The sequence below is a fragment of the Acipenser ruthenus genome, chromosome 12 (assembly GCF_902713425.1).
Source record: "Acipenser ruthenus chromosome 12, fAciRut3.2 maternal haplotype, whole genome shotgun sequence".
Classification (NCBI taxonomy): domain Eukaryota; kingdom Metazoa; phylum Chordata; class Actinopteri; order Acipenseriformes; family Acipenseridae; genus Acipenser; species Acipenser ruthenus.
In genome coordinates this window covers 16,111,061-16,130,857 of record NC_081200.1, presented here as the reverse complement: position 1 = coordinate 16,130,857, position 19,797 = coordinate 16,111,061, and the positions used below count along the sequence as shown (strand labels likewise).

Here is a 19,797-nt window from a genome sequence, read left to right as displayed (position 1 = left end):
AAATCACTTTCACGAATCAGCCCCCAGATCTAGTCTCCCATCATGTTCTCGTTATACTGTCCTTCATTGACAGCTCATCCAGGAGCCTCAAAGCCGTGCTGCTCCATAATGGTAACAAGTACCCGTCTCTTCCCCTGGCTCACTCAAGGATATGGACTTTGAGGGACATCCTACAGCCCATTGTGCCGTAGTTCTTCACCAGAGTCTCAACCAGCTCCACATAGTTTTCGGCCTTGTGATTGCCCAGGAAGCCCCGAACCACTGCGACAAAGCTGTTCCAAGCTGCTTTTTCCTTACTAGTGAGCTTCTTGGGGAATTCATTGCACTCCAGGATCTTCTTTATCTGTGGTCCGACGAAGACACCGGCTTTGACCTTTGCCTCAGACAGCTTAGGGAAGAAGTCTTGAAGGTACTTGAAGGCTGCCGACTCCTTATCTAGAGCTCTGACAAATTGTTTCATAAGGCCCAATTTGAGGTGCTGTGGTGGCATCAGCACCTTCCGGGGGTCCCAGCCGTACTCATCATACTTCAAGGCGTCCAGCAAGGTCTTGATGCTGTTGTAATCTTCTTTGAGGTGCACCGAGTGAGCCAGGGGAAGAGATGGGTACTTGTTACCATTATGGAGCAGCACGGCTTTGAGGCTCCTGGATGAGCTGTCAATGAAGGACAGTATAACAAGAACATGATGGGAGACTACATTTGGGGGCTGATTCGTGAAAGTGATTTACAGTATAATCGTAAATCTCGAAAAACTACTCACTTTTAAATCTTTTGTAGTCATTCTTGTATTACTTTAGTATAAATACATGTTAATTTGGATTCATATGTTGTTTTTTTCTGACGAAAAGATACAAATTCGCCCGTTTTCTCATTGGAAATAGGTAAATTTCAAAATATCACACCTGGTCACAAAAGCAAAGTTTGTGGGGAATAATAGCCATTTTCTATACTTTTGAGGCATAAGCAATTAGGAAATAACACTTACTACCCAGGAACAAAAATTGTGTTACATAGTGTTTTCGGTCTGTTATTGACCTTCAGTGACAGAAGATGCCTGACTAGGAATAATGAGTCTGTACCACACCTGAGTTGTCCATCAAGATGATGCTGTATAACTTCTATGCCCCAGAGTCGGTGTAGTTTGTTCTGTGACTTCCATTGGTAATCCTTTCTGACAAAATCAACAGGTTGCCCATTTTCCGGCAGATGATGTTGCATTAACAAAGACATCTCTAAGATGGAGATGTACCATTTGCTTTATCATTTGGTTGATCAACAAAAGCTGGATTGTGTCACTAAACCAAATGGTGCTCCTGTATTAAAAGCCTGCATCAAGGTGTGATACAGAACCTCTTTGATTTCATTCCTAACTGATCGGTATATTATGTTCCAAAACTGTACTTAACTGTATAACTATAGCTGTAATTTATTCCAAAAACCTCTCACTACTTCCAAGAGCTTACGCTTTCCCCAAAGGAGACACAGGCCGAGATTCTCTCCACAGGCTCCATCACCACCAGACAGCGCCTTCCCTCGTTGTTTAGTCTGTACACCCATACAGACACTGGGATCCCAGCACCATCACTGCTCACAGCATCAACCTGCACCAGAGAGGACACCAGTCATCAACAACATTATGCCATAGGATCTAAGCCATGTAAGATCACACCAGCATGGGTTATGATTATACTGACCCCTGTAGGCAGATTAAGCAATGGGAGGATGCCACCTTCCCTAAAAACACCACAATGTTTCCAAAAGGTTCTGATGTAAGGCAAATAAAATGTTGTGCTGGATCCGACCTTTTCCATAAAACCTCAATGAGAAACCTCTAACATTGTGTGTCTTTCCAGTGAAAGGAGGACTTTTGCTGGTAAGGTAAAAAGTGCAAACATCTTAATGTGATGATGTCTGTTTTCCTTCATCTAGTTAGCCTGTGACAAACAGAAAAGAGGGATTCATATTTTTTACCACTTTCCCTGAAACCATCACAAGGTTTCCTGTAGCCTCTAGATCCTCCTCCCCCAGGGCCTCCTCAGGGCTCTGATTGGTTTTGCAGAGAAGTAACGACAGCTTCTGCCCAATCAGATCCTAGGTGTTGTACCCGAGTAACTTACAGGACATTTCTTTGTCAACCAGAATCTACCAGAGAAGAAAACAAAAAAGAGGAAGGGTAAACACTGACAGTCAAACTTTTTAATCCTGAGAGAATCCTAAATAGGCTAAAATGATTGACTGCAAGAGAATTGCCTCTGATTATAGGACTAACATTTCAGCCTATTATTACTTTTGAAAAAAAGGGGAGGGGGGGGCTCCTGCACATGACTGATTCTGTAATATATAAAAGATGCATCTCTCTTTTTGCAGGTTAGTTTTGCTTGATTGGCGGCTATTTCTGAGTGCATTACTAAAATCAGTGCATTCTGGTGGGCAACCCCTTTATCCTGGATTGTTGTACCGGTAGTTGGGTTTACAATGTTTCATTCAGCTCTGCTGCATCCCATGTATACCAGCAACCTCATATTTTGTTATAGAATGGGGATCGCAAAGGGTTCACACAAAGGGTGCTGAACCAGAGTTATATGTCTAGCATCTCCAGGACCTTTAAAAATTAGATGAAAATCTCAATGGGTCTTCATTCTAGTTAAGCAATAAAGAATACTACTGCAGTGGTATACAAAAAAAATGCATGAAGAATCTGTGCTGTCCTGGCTAATGTTGATGGTTGAAGTTACAACTATGATTCTAGATGACAAGTTCAGGCTACACTTTAAAAACCTGCATTGTGGGGCTCCCGAGTGGCGCATCCAGTAAAAGCAATCGCATAGAGTGCCGGATGCGCCCTATAGTCTGGAAGTTGCCGGTTCCAGTCCAGGGTATTCCTTTGCCGACTGAGGACGGGAGCTCCCAGGGGGCGGGGCACAATTGGCCGAGCACCGCACGGGGAGAGGGAGGGTTAGGTCGGCCAGGGTGTCCTCGGCTCACTGCACACCAGCGACCCCTGTGGTCTGGCCGGGTGCCTGCGGGCTTGCCTGTAAGCTGCCCAGGGCTGCCTTGTCCTCCGACGCTGTAGCACTGGGTGGCTGCATGGTGAGTCTGCAGTGTGTAAAAAAGCAGCCGGCTAACAGCACATGCTGCGGAGGACAGCGTGTGTTCATCTTTGCCCCTCCCAAGTCAGCGCAGGGGTGGTAGTGGTGAGCTAAGCTAAAAAAAAATAATTGAACACTTCTAAACTGGGGAGAAAATAACAAAAAAAAACTAATTGGCGACTACTAAATTTATTAAAAAAAAATTAAAAAAAACCCTGCATTGTAAAAACCTTTGCTGTCTATAAATTGGCACTTCAAAATCATAATCTGTGTTTTTGTTAAAAGTGGAGCTATGAGGGCTTTTTGTGATTTATTAAATGTCCTGTTTATATAACTCAGAATTCTTCTTGAACACGCCATGAATGAGACCCTGTAAAGAGCTACACAATGGGTATATGCTGACCTCTGTGCTCTTGCTGTTCACAGTGAGAAATGCCTTGTTGGGGTTGTGAATGGGGGATGGGCCTGTCCGGCTGAAGTCTCCCCTAGCCAGCTGCCTGAGGAGGGAGCTGCTGGAGATGTCGCAGGAATCGGACAAGGACATTGAGTTGGAGGGAGACCGGGAATGACACAGGTTAGACAGCTGCATGTCTCTCTACCATGGAGCTATAGTTTATCAAGATTGTGCTTCTATCATTATGCACTTCAGCAATCCTCCCCCAATACTGTAGATTTATACAGTATCAGTCCTTCTTATATGATTAAGGTGATGCAATTGAAGGAATCTGTTCTAAACAAACATACTAACCTGTAAAGGAGTCAATGCCCGAGCAGAACTCATGTGCCCAGTTTTTTGAGGGGCTGGCTTGCTGGCGCGTGGGAAGAATTTGCTCAGGTCGAAGCACGGTTCCCATCCGAGAGGCGGCTGCACAGAAAGAGCCAGCCCTGAGACAGGAGTTAAGCTGCCGGAGTCTGAGGGAGGAGCTTTCAAAGCCATCTCCTGCTGATGATCCCTTTAATGATTATTTTATGAAAAGAAAAAAGAAAAAATGAGATAGGGAGAGTATGCATATCAACTATAAAACACTGGTAGACTATACCTTACTGCAGAAACACAAAACAGTAGGTACTTTATTTCGTGTCACGTTAATAAAAAAAAAAAAGATATAGAAATTTTTACTACTGTACAAAATACCTGGTATAAACTGCAAACTACACATATGGTTGCGTTATTTTCAAAAAGCAGTAATGTATTTGTTTAATGTACTAATATAATGGGACATACATTGGCTCAGCCAGATCGTTGAATGCAGTGAGTGACCCAGCTGACGTTTATACACTTATTCAATATTCTGGTGTGTTTATAACTTGTTTAACTGATTATTATAATGTTAACAAATGCATCGAATAATAGCAGTGTAGGATAAACCAGAGGTTTAATATATCAGCAACGAAAAACAATACCTTTTGAATAAAATAAAGGTTTATATAACCTTATAGTCCACGGGTATAAGTTGCTTTTTGAAAAACTACACTTCCAGCGTTTTCTGGATTTGTAGCCTACAGATCCATAAAACGAGAGATAGGGAGGAGCAAAAGAATAATGGCGTCTGTTGAAGAACCGCAGGATATGGAGGGTGAGGATAAATAAACACATTATGAATATTTTACCAGTAATGTGTCTTCTGATAATATGATTATTGCAGTATATTCTAGTTAGCGTGGATACATTAAAAAAAATGTCGGTTTTAGGTTGGAAGGTTAAAAACATCCTAGGCGGACCATCATAATCCGTGATTTTGTTATCATTCCTTGTCGATGTATGTTTGATTAATAATACATCCTATTGATGCAGTTAATTTGTTTTGTGGGCTAAGTGAGAAATCTAAATCTTCACAATGGTGATAACCAAAGTCAGTGTGTCTTAAGTTTAACCTCGATCGCTATTAATGAGAGTAGCGGTACGATTATTATTTTGTTATTTTTTTAAAAATATGTATTAATTTACATTTTTTTGTTACCTTATTATTTTCCAAAATATTGCTATTTCCTCACTTTAACTGTTAATTAATTTCGATGTTCCCATTTCATTTGTTGATATTAATATGAAAACACTTTGTGAGGGCATTCGGAACAAAGTTGATTATTCCATATACGGTAAAGCCGTGTACACAATGCTACTGTAATGATGCGTGAATGGCCCTGTCCACACTACATAACCGATCTCGAGAACCGTACTCGAAACCGCTCTAATTAATCCAGCTCAAAGCGTCCACACTGAACCGTTTCATGTTTAGTCAGGCTTAATGCGTCCACACACCATTACAGTTCAGTTACAATTCCCAGCAGCGCAACGAACCGTGGAAATTAATACGATAGTATCCCACCATGCACTGTATTTTATTTTAAAATAATGTGTTATGCCCCATATTAACAGAGGTCCATATTGCATAAATGAAATATAGCAAGTATTGTGGAAAAAGTGAATGCGAACACACACACACACAAGTAGGGCTTGAAGTTTTCAGGTTTTATTTTTAATCAGATGAAGTCCCTTTAAACAAATTGAGCTGATTCTGTTTTATAATTAAACTCAGAAAAAGCTGTTAATTAAAAACAAAGATAGTTTTGTACCTTCATTTCTTGCCTGAGCCTAATTCTGGTCCCCTTAATTTTATTTCAAACAGAGCTGACAAATTACGTGATTTGTTCATCCCCGATCATACTTTTAACTCGCATTTCATTTTTGCAATTGCCTAATTTAACGTTGTGTTTTTGTTATTTTCCACACTAGTTTAACAGAGATGTCCTGACAGATTTTTTGAAGCATAAAAATGAATACCTAGTGCGGAATGTACACTGATAGCAAGTCCTTCGGGCGCCTACTCTGAGTATTTCGCCAAACATAGCACAAAGCATTTTGGGATATTGGAGGATACACAAAAAATGTAGTTTGGTATTACAGCGTCCACACTTCTGATAAACCGCACTACCTGATGCGAACTAATTAGAACCGGACTCGAGACTACCTCCTGAGGTGGTCTCTAGTCCGGTTCTCGAGTACGGTATTAAATGCTGCGTAGTGTGGACACAAACCGTATTTAGCACTTTTAAGCCTGCTTAAATGCAACTAATACGGTTTAAAGCATAGTGTGGACAGGGCCAATATTGAACTTGCCCGGGGAAGTCAGGTTCTGAAGGAACTGAACTGACCGGACCGCCCCGGAAGAATAGTTGCCCAGTAGATATCTTGGGGAAAACGCAGTCTTCTCCTTCTCCGTAGCGTTTGTGCGGTTTCTTTGCTGCAGGGAACACATTGTTGAGATAAGTAATGTGGTATCAGACCACATTCCATACTGAGGTCGAATCCATTCATAATCATACGTGACGAATTTCTTCATCATTGAAGAGCCGTTTGATATAGTATAAGTAGCAATGCAGTAGTTACATTTTATTGGTCATGTATCACCTCTTACAATATTATATCATATAAGGAATGGTCACGTTTCCTTGTTTTACCAGTACAGTATTTATAATAATATTAGAGAAACTCTTCTATTTTGAGCAACCTATATTTACGGGTGTGTGGGTCTCCGTGCTGAGTTGTTGTGTGTTTTAGTTGACAGGCGAGCCGAGTCAGAGGAGTCTGGGGATGACGAGGGGAAGAAGAAGGGACTGAACGGGGAGTCTGACCCTCAGCAGGGTACTGGAGGTGAGTTCGACTTTTTATAATGCAGAACATTATGGGGTTTGGGGAGGCATATGAAGAAGCACATAGAAACAAAATAAAACCGTCTAATTACTGAAACTTCCAATGTAGGCTTGGCTGCATACATACATACTACTTAAAGCCCAAAGAGAAGGGGTACAACGACAGAGTGAAATTGTTGGGGTAAAAGTATTTGAATAGGTCGACTAGTTGCCACTTTAAATAACATATTTATAAATCATGTATTTGATAATGTAGTCTTGAGAAATTTGCTGTTTGTGAAATATATTTTAAAACAGCTTGAATTTTAAAAAAGGGCTCATTAATTTTGTAAAATGTCATTTATATGTTAATGGATTACAACCCAACTGCTGTTTCATCTGTCTGAAACTGCACGCTTCGCTAGTCAAGTACCAGTTTCTGAGGTGGACTGTCGCTTATGTAACTTGTATGGATTTACCAGTGAGCAGGAGGATGATGGGAAATATAGTTCTGAGGTGGCCATGCGGGTACATGTGAAGCCATCTTGAGGCAGGGAATGCAATTTAAAAGTTTAAAAAAGTGGTCAAAATGTAAAAAAATAAATAAATTAATTAATTAATTAAAACAACACACACCTTAAGTAAACAGTTGTAGCAACTTGGGGCTCCCGAGTGGCGCATCCAGTAAAAGCACTCGCTAAAGTGCAGGATGCGCGCTATAGCCTGGACGTCAGCGGTTCGAGTCCAGGCTATTCCACAGCCGACCGTGGACGGGAGCCCCCAGGGGGCAGTGCTCAATTAGCTGAGCGTCGTCCGGGGGGAGGGAGGGTTAGGTCGGCCAGGGTGTCCTTGGCTCACCGCACTCCAGCGACCCCTCTCGTGTGTCCGGGCACCTGCGGGGCTTGCCTGTAAGCTGCCCAGAGCTGCGTTGTCCTCCGACGCTGTAGCTCTGAGGCGGCTGCACGGTGAGTCTGCAGAGTGTAAAGAAGCGGGCGGCTGACGGCACACGCCTCCCGAGTCAGCGCAGGGTTGGTAGCGGTGAGCTGAGCCTAAAAATAATTGGCCATTTCAAATTGGGGAGAAAACAATAAAAACTAATTGGCAACGACTAAATTAAAAAAAAAAAACAAACACAAAAAAAACAGCTGTAGCAACTCATAGGAACATGTAACACAATAAAGTAAAATGGTCTTTATGTGCCCTTTAACCTCCCAGAAAGATTAGGAAAAGGTAGTAATTGAGGGACGTAGAAATACAAAAGTAATCTCAAGTTCAATGACAAACATTTAGACAAGAAGTCTTTCTAAAAGTCTACAATGTACAACAACAATAATTCAAGCAGCTTGCTGACTATTTGATATGATCACTTTTATAGACTAGACACCAGAAATGCATTTTTCACAAGTCTCTAACGGTAACATTGCAAGAAAAACAAAGGAAAGCCCGTTTCTGTTCCTAGAGCACCCCTTGACCTTGACAAGGTCAAGGTATAATGCCTGTGGCTGACCATTGGTTAGTGGCACTGGCGTGTAAATCAGAGCTTTTCTAATGATGCTGCTCACGGGGAGCAAAAACAATCAAAGTATTGTTGACGTTGCTCGACATTGGGTTTTGAAATCAACCCCCCTGTGCAGACAGACTAGACTGGCACTGACCAACTCCCGTCTTCGAGTCACAAGCTGACATAGCTGCAGCAAAGGTACTCCTTCAGAGCAACAATCACAGGGCCACAGAAATTTGAAGAGAGAAAAAATGACCAGTTTAAAAGCATTGGCTTGCTGCTGTGTGATTTTCTCTCCTGAGATCTTTTAGCATGGCACCCAGGGTAAGGCCACAGCTGTTTATTTTTAGTGGAGTCCCTTCATTAATGCTATTGAAGGCTCAGCAGCCTAGCATTGTCATCCAAGCATGCTAGTTCAAATCGAGCCCATTACAACAGTCAAAGTCTAATTGCTTTGTGTTGTGACCACATTCTGAAACTACTAACCCACTGGTTACTTTTAAATAGCTGTGCGTGTCTGTCTGATTTTGGGTTTACACCACTGGTTTTCAGCAGCAGTATAGCAGCCACGATGTTTTCCTTTCTCAACAGTAGCCAGATGGACTGCATGGTCATTGAACACCAAATAAATGTGGGTGAACATTGAGATTATTCACCTCTCTTTATTTTTTATTTTTTTACCTGTAGCAAAAGAAGAGTCACCTGTTGACATGGAAACTATAATTCTTGACCCCGAAGCTGAGGTGAGTGTGTAAAAATTCCTACAACACTACTCATGGTCTTTTTGTTGCAGGAGTAGTGGAACGCATTACAATAAAATAATCTTTTACTGTACTAGTCGATTACAGTACAACGTATTATGTGTATATGTCCATGTTTGTAATAATGGTGATTGTTAAGATATAATGCAATCTATTCACAAAGCTTGAACTTCAGAGTTATTTAAATGTTTTTTCAGTTAGTTTTTATATTCAGTAAACAGTTCTAGGCTATTGTAGGTTACTTTATATAGAACAGTATTCTGAAGCAGAATTGTTAAATAACCTGTTTCACTCTGTACAGGAAATCCATTTGAAACCTGCCACGTCTCACTGAATTGCTTAAAATAGCTCACAAGATTTCAGTGACTAACAAGATCAAAGCTGTGCCTCTAGATTCACGATACACAGCTACATTTATTTTCTTGCAATTTTAGTGATGTCGAGGTCATTTGCATTTTAAGGCTTACAGGCACTAAAACGGCTAGACACAACATGGAGGTACTCTTTCCATTTGCATACATACATCAGTGTACAAGTGCCGGGATGCTTGCAGTGTAAAAGTGTGTGATTGCACCCTGCAACAAGGTCAGAGTTTCACTTGGCTGCAGGCTTGATGCAGAACTTTAGCAGTGTACTGAGTTTGACTGTGTTTCTCTCTGTTTCTTAGGATGTGGATTTGATTCACTGTCGAATCGGGAGAATAGAGGGCCTTGAGGTGCTCCAAAAGGCAAAGGTTAGTTTCATTTCTAGCGTTTAATACCCATTCTAGCGTTCACACTCCACACTGCAGCAGTGATTCCAGTAACTACTATCCTTTGGTTATTGAGCAGGCTTCCCTGATTTTTATTGCAGTTCTCTCTCCCTCTAGATACTGAGCCTGCGTCAGAACCTGATCAAGCAGATTGAGAACCTGGAGGAGCTGGGCTCTCTGAATGAGCTGGACCTCTACGACAACCAGATCAAGAAGATTGAGAACCTCCAGGCCCTCTCAGAACTTGAGTGAGTAGCCAGCTGCAGAGATACTAGGCACAATACTCCAAATAAAATGCATGACTGCTGGTGTGCAGGGTCAGTCATACAGTCAGGGGAGTGCATGTTTGTGTCCTGGCTTAGCCGGTCTAGCTGCCGATTCCAAAGGGAGTGTCGCATTGGGAGGGGGGCGGGGAGGAGCTCACTGACATCTGCTCTCGAGTCACTGGGTGTAAAAAAAAAAAAGAGGAAGCTGGCTTGGTTGTGGGATTGGAGGACACCCACTGAACCTTCGGATCTCCTGAGCTGTGTGGGGATTTGATGCAATGAAGGAAAAAATAATTGGACATTCTAAATTGGGGAGCAAACCAGGGAAAAATAATTGGGCACTCAATTTAAAAAATAAAAATAAACAACCTGACTGTACTTAAAAGGCATTCTGTCAATTACCTGATGTTTATTTTCAGTTTGTTATGTTAACAGGTGTATTTCTCATTTTGAAACATTCATGGAGTATATTTATTCTACAAAAGATAAATAATGAATAACCAATGAGCCCCAAAATAGAGCGAGTGTAAACAACACAGCACATTGTTTATTATAGCAAGTACAATGTATGTAATAAATAATTACTTTCCTTATATCAAGCACCGCATCTGCTTAGCAACATGGCATAATTGAAACAGTACAATTAGACTAGTAATTCTGTCATTTGAGTGAATGCAAAGTTGATTCCAAAATGCCTTCTGGAACTTTTACCCAACATAATAATCAACATTTCCTTTCTGAAAAAACATTCTTGCAAGCATGTTTTTTCTGTTGTTGGTTTGGATTTATTTTGACTAACTCTGAAGTCTATTTAACCTGCCACCACACTGTAGATTCCCTGTGAAACATGAATGTCAGTTGGTATCCAAATGCCTGTTGCACAGACTGAATCTACAGTGTGGTGGCAAGATAAACAGGCTTCACTGTATTCAAAGTGAAAATGAAGTCTTTAAAACAAAGTAATCTACCGTTGCTGGAAACAAATGAAAAGAAATGACTTGCTGATTGCTTCTTTACTGACATGAAACACAGACACTTCTATAGATAACGCATTACTGTGTCCCCATTGCTGTCGCAGGATCCTGGACATCTCCTTTAACATTCTGCGCAGGATGGAGGGGCTGGAGCGCCTGACTAAACTGCGGAAGCTCTTCCTCATGAACAACAAGATCAGCAAGATTGAGAGCCTGGGACACCAGCAGCAGCTGGAGATGCTTGAGTTGGGCTCCAACAGAATCAGGGTGAGGAGCTCCACTCTATGAAATAGGGGTACGATGCCTACTGATTTGACAGAGTCCAATAGTTCAAACTTTACAAAAATATATTAATCTTGAATTTGCTTATGTCTGGTGCTCTTTGTGAACGTCAGTTGCAAGTACACTTCCGTCCATCTGAAATTGCACACCTTGCAATCCCTCAAATGTACTTACCATTTTAGTTCAAACAGAGAATATAATTAAAATACCGTCCTGAGGGCTCCTGAGTGGCGCATCCGGTAAAGGCGCTCAGCGTGGAGTGCAGGATGCGCTCTATAGCCTGGATGTCGCCGGTTCAAGTCCATGCTATTCCACAGCCAACCATAGACGGGAGCTCCCAGGGGGCGGCGCACAATTGGGCGAGCGTCGCCCGGGGCGGGGGGGTCCTCGGTTCACCGCACACCAGTGACCCCTGTAGTCTGGCCGGGCGCCTGCGGGCTTGCCTTTAAACTGCCCGAGAGCTGCTTTGTCCTCCGACACTGTAGCTCTTAGGTGGCTGCATGGTGAGTCCGCAGTGTGAAAAAAGCGGTCGGCTGACGGCACATGCTTCGGAGGACAGCGTGTGTTCGTCTTCGCCCTCCTGAGTCAACGCAGGGGTGGTAGCGATGGCCTGAGCCTAAAAATAATTTGCCATTCCAAATTGGGAGAAAATAATAAAAATAATTGGCAACTACTAAATTAAAAAAAAAATAAATAAATACTTGTGACCTTCTATAAGTCTACTGCCAGTTTCTTTACTATTCGACAAGTCAACTATTTGGACACCAGCACGTCTGGTGTCTTAGTTACTTGCGTATCATTTGGAATAAAGTTAAGCATTATAAGCCCAGCATACGTGAGGAAGCACTTTTATTCCATTTTTCATATTAACTTATTGTGTTCCCTGCAATACGATCCCACCTGATCAATGTCAGGACTACAGGCTTCACTTGAATCAGAGTCTAGAAAACAAAAATGAGCAGCACAAGAATACGGGTGAAATTGTGGAAAAGAGCATTTATATGCTACAGCAGAATATGTGCAGGTGCTGCCTTATGGAGGAAGTGAAAGACGCAACCAATGTTCTGAAGAAGTTGTTCTTGTTTTCAGGTCATAGAGAACATTGACAACTTATCACACCTGGACAGTTTATTTCTGGGGACAAACAAGATCACAAAGTTACAGAATCTCGATGGACTCACCAACCTGACAGTCCTAAGTATACAGGTACTGAGCCACCACCTTAAAACTGCTTTCAAAAGTGTATTGATGATTAAACAAGAATACTGTGCAAGGAAATTACCTTTTCAGAATCTGTTGTGTTTGAGACGTGCTTGGTGTGTGGGGCCACTTGTTCAGCGCTCAGCCTCAGGTCTGTGATTGTCGCTCAGATTCGCTCTCTCTGTCATTTCAGAGTAACCGCATCACCAGGATAGAGGGTCTGCAGTGCTTGATGAACCTGCGTGAGCTTTACCTCAGCCACAATGGGATTGAGGTCATTGAGGGGCTGGAAAACAATGTGAGTCTGGGGCCAAGGTGTGGGTACAAACAATATTACCGGGTTCGCACAGGTCCTTAAAACCCTTGAAAGTCTGTGAATTTTTAAGTAGCCGGTTCCAGGTCTTAAAACTACTTGAACATCTTTACAAGGTGCTTTTAAAGTTCTTGAATTTGTGATGTCTAATATATTTTGTAACATTCTGTGAAATGGTTTCTTAAGTACTACATTTTTATGACCTCAAATTTGACCCCAATCGGTGAAAAAAATGTAAATTTAATAGTACTGTGTATTTAAAAAAAACAAACCCCTACCATTGATTCCTGCTATAATGTCCTCGATATGTAGAAACTGAATCTTACTGTAGCTGTGCGTAACAAGATTTTTGTGGGCTTAGGCCGTGTTGCAAGCTGCAAGGATGGCATCAATAGATTGGTATAGATGCACCTCTGTGCACCTGGGCTGACCTCCGCTAAACGCTACAGTACTGTTCTCCGAGACTGAATTATTAAAATACATTTGCACTAAAATGCTGGGGAAATGTGTATTTAACGATAGATGGCTGGAAATAAAGTACAGATCTTGGATAAAAAAAAAGACGTGAAGAATCCAAGCAAAGCCTACTGTATTGCTTGCAAAAAATCAATCGACTTATCTGCAATGGGTGAACCTGCATTGTCAAGCCACGGTAAAGGTAAGTTCAGATATTTATATTAATAGTGAAATAACTTGTCTTCATCTCATTTTCAGACAGCCTAGCTTTTTGTAAGATTTGTTTCAGAGAGACGTTTCTCAGGAACTCGGTGCAAATGAGCTTTCTTTATGTAACTTGACAAGTACTTAAACACCATGTCAACAGAGAATAACACAAACAAAAATATAAATTAAAAAATAACTATTTCCTTTGGGGAAATATTGGGTAGATAATGTGAAAGTTTGCTTCTTGAATATGTTTCCTAATTGCCAATAAAGAATCTGATCCATAAGAGTAGTTTTTTTAAAGTTTAATATAAATATTTTTTGTTAGTATGTTAAATAAGTTGTTTTGTGGTTTGTGTTTATGATTAACAAGTAAGGTTTTGAGTTTAACAAGATTCATGGACTCATTAAATATACTGTGTTTACAAAAGAAGAGATAACATTGCTAGGTAGGCCTGTATATAACGGTGCTCCATATATGTTTTTCTGTCAGTAGTAATCACTTCCAGAAATTTGTCAGCAGTAGTAATTTTAAATTGCTTACGTACTGCAGTAGTCTTATGATAATAAATTGTCATAATTAGTACAATTACTTGTGACATTTTGTGTATTGTGATGACAACGCTACCAAAAATGTATTACAATTGTTTCAAGAATTTAAATGTTGTTGTAAATAAACGCTTAAAAAAAAAAAAAAAAAAAAAGAGACCGAGAGTCTAGTATTATTTTATTTAACGTTTACACAAACTAGACACTAGAAGCTTCTGCTTGCAGAGAAACTAAACACTTGCTTTCTATACTAGCATTAAAGTGACAATGGGTGTATTTATTTTTCCATGGCTGTAAAATAAATCATCAGTATTTTTTGAGGGGGTGTAAATGGCTGTTTTTCAGTCGGGAATTACAACGGTACACCCCTTGTCTGGAGCACTGTATATAGTGTGTGTGTGTGTGTAATTATATATATATATATATAAGTATTCAGTCCCTTAAGTCAGTACTTCGTAGAAGCACCTTTTGCAGTAATTACTGCTATGAGTCTTTTTGGATAGGTTTCTACTAGCTTTGCACAGTAGGATGGTGAAATTTTTGCCCATTTCATAGGAAAATTGCTCCAGTTCTGATTAGTTTGTTGGGCATCGTTGATGGACTGCAATCTTCAAGTCTCGCCATAAATTTTTGATTGGATTCAAGTCAGGGCTTTGACTGGGCCACTCAAGAACATTAATTCTCTTCTTGTTCAACCACTCCAGTGTGGCTTTGGCTTTGTGCTTCAGGTCATTGTCCTGCTGAATTGTGAATTTCCTCCCCAGTTTCATAGTCTTGGCTGACTCAAACAGGTTTTCCTCAAGGATTCGCCTGTACTTTGCACCATCCATTCTCCCCTCTGTCCTGACAAGCTTCCCAGTCCCTGCTGAAGAGAAGCATCCCCATAACATGATGTTGCCACCACCATGTTTGATAGTTTGATGATGTCAAGTGTTGGGCTTGCCGTGATTCATTGCTTTGTAATGTCTTGCTATAGCACAATCCATATTGTTATTTGAATTGCAGCTTTATGTTCTGCTATATGTACTTTTAAGTTTATTTTTGTTTGTCCTGAATAAACCAACTCACAAGGGCATTTCAGCATGTATACCACGTGGGTAGAACTACAATTCATGAAGTTCTGAATTGCATACTTCTGACCTGAATGTGGATGACTGAAGTATTTAGTATTGGAACAATGAGTACACCGACCACATCGATAATTACCATGCAATTCACTCGTTAGCCAGTTTTCATTGGGTACAGCTGGTCTGTTGAAGAAACTACAGAGTCACTATTTGTATGCAGAATAGTATGAAAGATCGAGGTGTTAAGTTTACCATCAGAATTCATTGTAATTAACAGATCTAAAAAGTGTATCTCTGTCTGGCTATATTCCATAGTAAATTTCAAGGTGGGATAGGTATTATTTATGTAATCTCTAATCAGAAATAAATCAGTTTCAGAACCAGTTCAGATTAAAAGAATATCATCAAAACAAGACATTTTGTGATTGTGGGTTAGAGGCAGTGTCAATGTGTTTTTTCTCCCAATCCCTGATAGTACAGTGTATCATTAATGACCATGTTCACAGTGTGGGAGGTGTGCTTAACATCAGTTACTCTAAAGAGCTGCTCCTTTCAGCAGCAGGTGCTAGGCAGAAGCAGCAGACACTGCTGGAGGACCAACGCAGAGAAAAAGAGGCTCAGAACAAAAATCATCAGAAATGGTCCTTGATGGAGGAGGTTTCAAAGATCAGTGCAAAAAAGAAGTGAATGAAGGAAGATGCCCAAGTCCTCATGAAATCAGCTGACAGATGTGCAGAAGAAGAAAGTTTACTGGTCCAGAGCTAATCTATACATGGAAAGTGAGCTTAATTTAGCTAATAATAAGCCTTATTTTTACAGTTGGTTATTAGCATCATCAACATTGAAAACTGTTAAACACTTTAAACTAGGGTCTTGTTACAGTGGTCCTTGATGGCCCTTGAAAAGTCCTTGAAACTTCCATTAGAAAAACCGTATAAACCCTGATATTATTATATGCATTTCCAGCGACAGCAGTATTGTGGAGGCACAATTGTGATGAAACCCGGCATGGACATTAATTAGCAAAAGTTAAATTAAAATGCTTATTAATAAGCTCAGACAGGTTGTGAAAATGGAGGCTTAGGAACCCGGTTTCTTAATTTTATGATACTTTACATTTGTGCCTTTCCATGAGTGTAACCGTGTTGTATTGGATAACTCCTCAGTGTCAGACTGCTTGCAAGCCCAGGACTTACCTAGCGCCTTTACCACAAACAACCTTGGCCTTGTCCTTTGTGCAGTATTATGATTTATCATTGTAATAAATGTGAACGTTATTTAGTCAAGAAGTTGTGAATGTACATTGGGTCACATTTGTACATATGCATAGGACAGTATATCGCAAGTTCTTTACCTCTAATTATTGAGCTTCTCAAAATATATGCTAATGGAAGCTATTTGTTTTTTTTATCTAACCTTTCATGGACATTTGTTCTTATATGTTTGTGAACACGTGTCCATGTAAGTCACACCATAGACTCAAATCGTCCAGGGTCAGTATGATGTTCTATATAATTTAATAGAAAGAAAAGTTGTGACTATGCCTTCTTTTTGTTTCTATGTTAGAAAAAGCTGACCACATTGGATATTGCAGCAAATAGAATAAAGAAAATTGAAAATATCAGTCATCTAACAGAGCTTCAAGAATTCTGGGTGAGTAGGTGGACCTTGGGGTGCATTGAAGGGGGTGAACTGGGGGCCAAGCTGACCCCAGCAATGAAAAATGATATACCAGTCAAAGGAATACTGCCAGGAGAAACTACTTGGTAGAGGGCAGTGTTTTGCCTGGTACAGTAGTAAGTCACTGACTCATTGTCTTTTCCCGGCAGATGAACGACAACCAGATAGAAAACTGGGGGGACCTGGACGAGCTTAAGAATGCCCACGCCCTGGAGACGGTGTACCTGGAAAGGAACCCCCTACAGAAAGACCCCCAGTACCGTCGCAAAATCATGCTGGCCCTGCCCACCGTGCGACAGATTGATGCCACCTTCATCCGCTTCTGACCTGCCAGGCCGCCCTGCCCTTCTCCTCACCCTGGGACTGAATATCCAGTGTCTGCACGCACACCCGGTTTATATCCTGCGCTTAAGCCCAAACCAAGGCCTTTAAAGACAAAGCACACCCGACCAGTTCCTGGAATGAGCTAACAGATGTCTCTTACTTTGCTGTGTCCGCTTATTTATTAAATCATTAATACATTCTAACCAAACCCAGCATAAGAAATATGCCTGCCTAGTGCTCTGCTGCTTGATGAGGTTGTGCGTATTTTCATTCCCAGAGATTAGTGTCCACAGACCCCTACTGAGCATGGTGAGCAGGTTCATAAAGGAAGGACTGGTCCCTGGGGAGCAGGGGGGGGTGTCGGCCTTAAAGAACATTGGGGTTTTCTTTTTTCAGTTATAATAGACAAGTTACTTGATACTGTTTCTATTTTCTGTGGAATCCGAACATTTGTTTTCAAATAAGACTGCTTCAAGAAACTGAACTGACATTTGAAAAAAAGAAAAGGTGCACTGAAAGAATTCTCAGCTATTGCTAGCCAGGAAAAGCGTATAGATATGCAGCAAACACAGTTTTATGTAAAAGCACAACTTTTAGGAAACAAAGCAGAAATTGATTGTAATGAACAAACGTAATAGAAAAAATACACAAGGATGAACTGTATGCAGTGTAAACACCTGTAGGGAAGGAAAGATAACTACTCCGAATAAGTCAAGGAAAGTTACCGCCATGCAGCACAGCTGTCTTATGTATGCCCATATGAAACATCTTACGGCATTTTCAGTACGGTACAGTAAAAGACACTGAAACTACAGTACTGAATTAGTCTTAGGGTTATCTTTCTGTATAATATAGTGTTTAAAAATCCTACATTAAATGATCAGTTTGAAACAGTTCTTTTAGAGACGCGCTGATCATTTTTAAAATATCAAGCAGTAAAAGTAAGACTGATGAACAAGGAAATTTCCTTCTCCAACTCCAATTTCTAGGTAACTACTGTATGTCTCAAAGATATATATATATATATATATATATATATATATATATATATATATAAGGGATACACATTTCAGAATCAACACTAATGAAGTCCTTATCCATTTAGTTTGTCTGCTTGACTTGTATTCAGAGGTAAAATTTAGGTAAACAAATAAATACATTTTGAGTGCCCAATTATTTTACCCCCAATTTTCTCCCCAATTTACAATGCAATTATTTTCCACTCACCGCAGCAAAAAAGCTTGAGCTTGTTCTGACAAGACACAGCACTGTGATTAATCAGATTTGCACTTACCAATTTTAGGAGACGCTGCATGGGTCAGGACTTATGATCAACACTTTTCTTCACTAAATGTATTATTGCGTGTGTTTATTTTGGATTGATGGTAAAATAAATATGCAATTTTAAAAGTTCTGTGAATGAAAGTGACAGTCAGTAGCAACAATGCCTTCAGACAGATGACTATAAACAAGGTGTATAGGGTGTCAGTTCTTGGGACCAACTCAAGAATCACATTTAAAAATAAAATCATTTACCTTCTATGAAATATATTATTATTATTTGTTTATTTAGCAGACGCCTTTATCCAAGGCAACTTACAGAGACTAGGGTGTGTGAACTATGCATCAGCTGCAGAGTCACTTACAACGTCTCACCCAAAAGATGGAGCACAAGGAGGTTAAGTGACTTGCTTAGGGTCACACAATGAGTCAGTGGGTGAGGTGGGATTTGAACCGGGGACTTCCTGGTTACAAGTCCTTTTCTTTAACCACTGGACCACACAGCCTATATATTCTTTTCTCCACCTCTGTCAGGTTCTGATGTTGCTTCTGTGTGCAATAGTGATGTTGGCTTCCTTAAGGTTTATATATCTATGGAATGAACACATTATTCCTATCTGTGTTATTTAGCCATTTACACTGAAGATGGCGCTGTTGCTCTAAAAAAAAAAAAAAAAGGCTGCAAATTTCTCGAGTGAAGACTATAGCAACACAAATTAGTTTTTATTAAATGTTTAATACAATCTATTTTGTTTTTACCATTTTAATTCTACAAAACTACTGCAATTTTACAAAACAGTTTAATTTAGGGTCTATTAAATAATGTTTATTTCTAGACCATTTGAACCAACAATTTAATATATATGGAGGAGGAAGACATTTTTGCTGGAATAGTTAGTAATCTTGGTGAATAATGCTCTAAGCAGAAATGGCAATAAAAACATTGTAGATATTAAATATTGTGAAAATAATGATCAAATATTGTTTTAGGTCCCTCTCAATTCAAGATTAAGTTATATTTTGGAGTCCTGCATAGAAAACAATCCAGTATCAAAATGAAACATAATTTCAAAATATGTAATCCATAAAATGCAGTTAATATGTACATTTCACCCTGTCTCTTGTGGTAGACTAGTGCTCCCATGAAGAGAGTCACCTGTACTTATGCAGCCTGTTCCTCCCATTTCATGCTATTGCTTTGAAAGTTTAGCTTTCAATTTGAGAACAGTATCTTCACTCCAAACAAGGGAAGGGCTGGCTGACTAGGCCAAGCTGATAACGTTAGCTTTCAACAGCTTTCCCTAAGCGCTTCTCCTGAAAGGGGCAGGAAATGGGTTTTCCTTCTTTGTTTTTGAAGTGAAGTTAGACAGTTTCCTTATATTTAAGAAAGGACACAGACAGACTCAAAACTGTTGAACCTGCAAGCAGCTTTGAAAGGTAAGTTCTTCAATTTACTTTGTATGAGA

The 19,797-nt window shown here is 40.3% G+C and overlaps 2 protein-coding genes and 1 long non-coding RNA gene across 6 annotated transcripts in view; 2 read left to right on the top strand and 1 right to left on the bottom strand.

Moving 5' to 3' along the window:
* Positions 1-975: 975 nt before the first annotated feature.
* On the bottom strand, positions 976-3,947 carry LOC117417379 (uncharacterized). The gene is made up of 3 exons (XR_004546709.3): positions 3,838-3,947; positions 1,972-2,142; positions 976-1,601 (listed from the first exon to the last, which is right to left on the bottom strand). It is a non-coding gene; the product is annotated as an uncharacterized LOC117417379 (long non-coding RNA).
* LOC117417377 (protein phosphatase 1 regulatory subunit 7-like) lies at positions 3,565-18,597 on the top strand. Of its 3 annotated transcripts, none has more exons than XM_059034609.1 (10): positions 3,565-3,663; positions 6,649-6,741; positions 8,908-8,963; positions 9,649-9,714; positions 9,850-9,980; positions 11,077-11,239; positions 12,344-12,460; positions 12,648-12,752; positions 16,613-16,699; positions 16,876-18,597. In XM_059034609.1, exons 3-10 carry the CDS (start codon positions 8,931-8,933, stop codon positions 17,050-17,052), a joined length of 879 nt encoding a protein of 292 aa, XP_058890592.1. In that variant the 5' UTR covers positions 3,565-3,663; positions 6,649-6,741; positions 8,908-8,930; the 3' UTR covers positions 17,053-18,597. The 3 variants fall into 3 exon arrangements, with proteins under 3 accessions (XP_058890592.1, XP_058890593.1, XP_033885394.3); XM_034029503.3 differs by lacking the exon at positions 3,565-3,663 and adding an exon at positions 4,521-4,666; XM_059034610.1 differs by lacking the exons at positions 3,565-3,663; positions 16,613-16,699; positions 16,876-18,597 and adding exons at positions 4,511-4,666; positions 15,606-16,603.
* Positions 18,598-19,564: 967 nt separating this feature from the next.
* Positions 19,565-19,797, top strand: part of ano7 (anoctamin 7) — a 37,148-nt gene continuing 36,915 nt past the window's right edge. Inside the window, exon 1 of one of the 2 annotated variants that reach the window (XR_009330693.1) lies at positions 19,565-19,768. The gene's annotated coding sequence lies outside the window, so the exon portion shown is untranslated. The remainder of the gene's footprint in view (positions 19,769-19,797) is intronic. The other variant, XM_059034607.1, reaches the window with a different exon arrangement.

Coding starts and splice junctions, on each gene's coding strand:
- LOC117417377 (XM_034029503.3), top strand. CDS start 4,633: ATGGCGTCTGTTGAAGAACCGCAGGATATGGAGG. Junction 6,742..8,907: donor CCCTCAGCAGGGTACTGGAG/GTGAGTTCGACT, acceptor TTTTACCTGTAG/CAAAAGAAGAGTCACCTGTT. Junction 16,700..16,875: donor CAGAGCTTCAAGAATTCTGG/GTGAGTAGGTGG, acceptor TTTTCCCGGCAG/ATGAACGACAACCAGATAGA.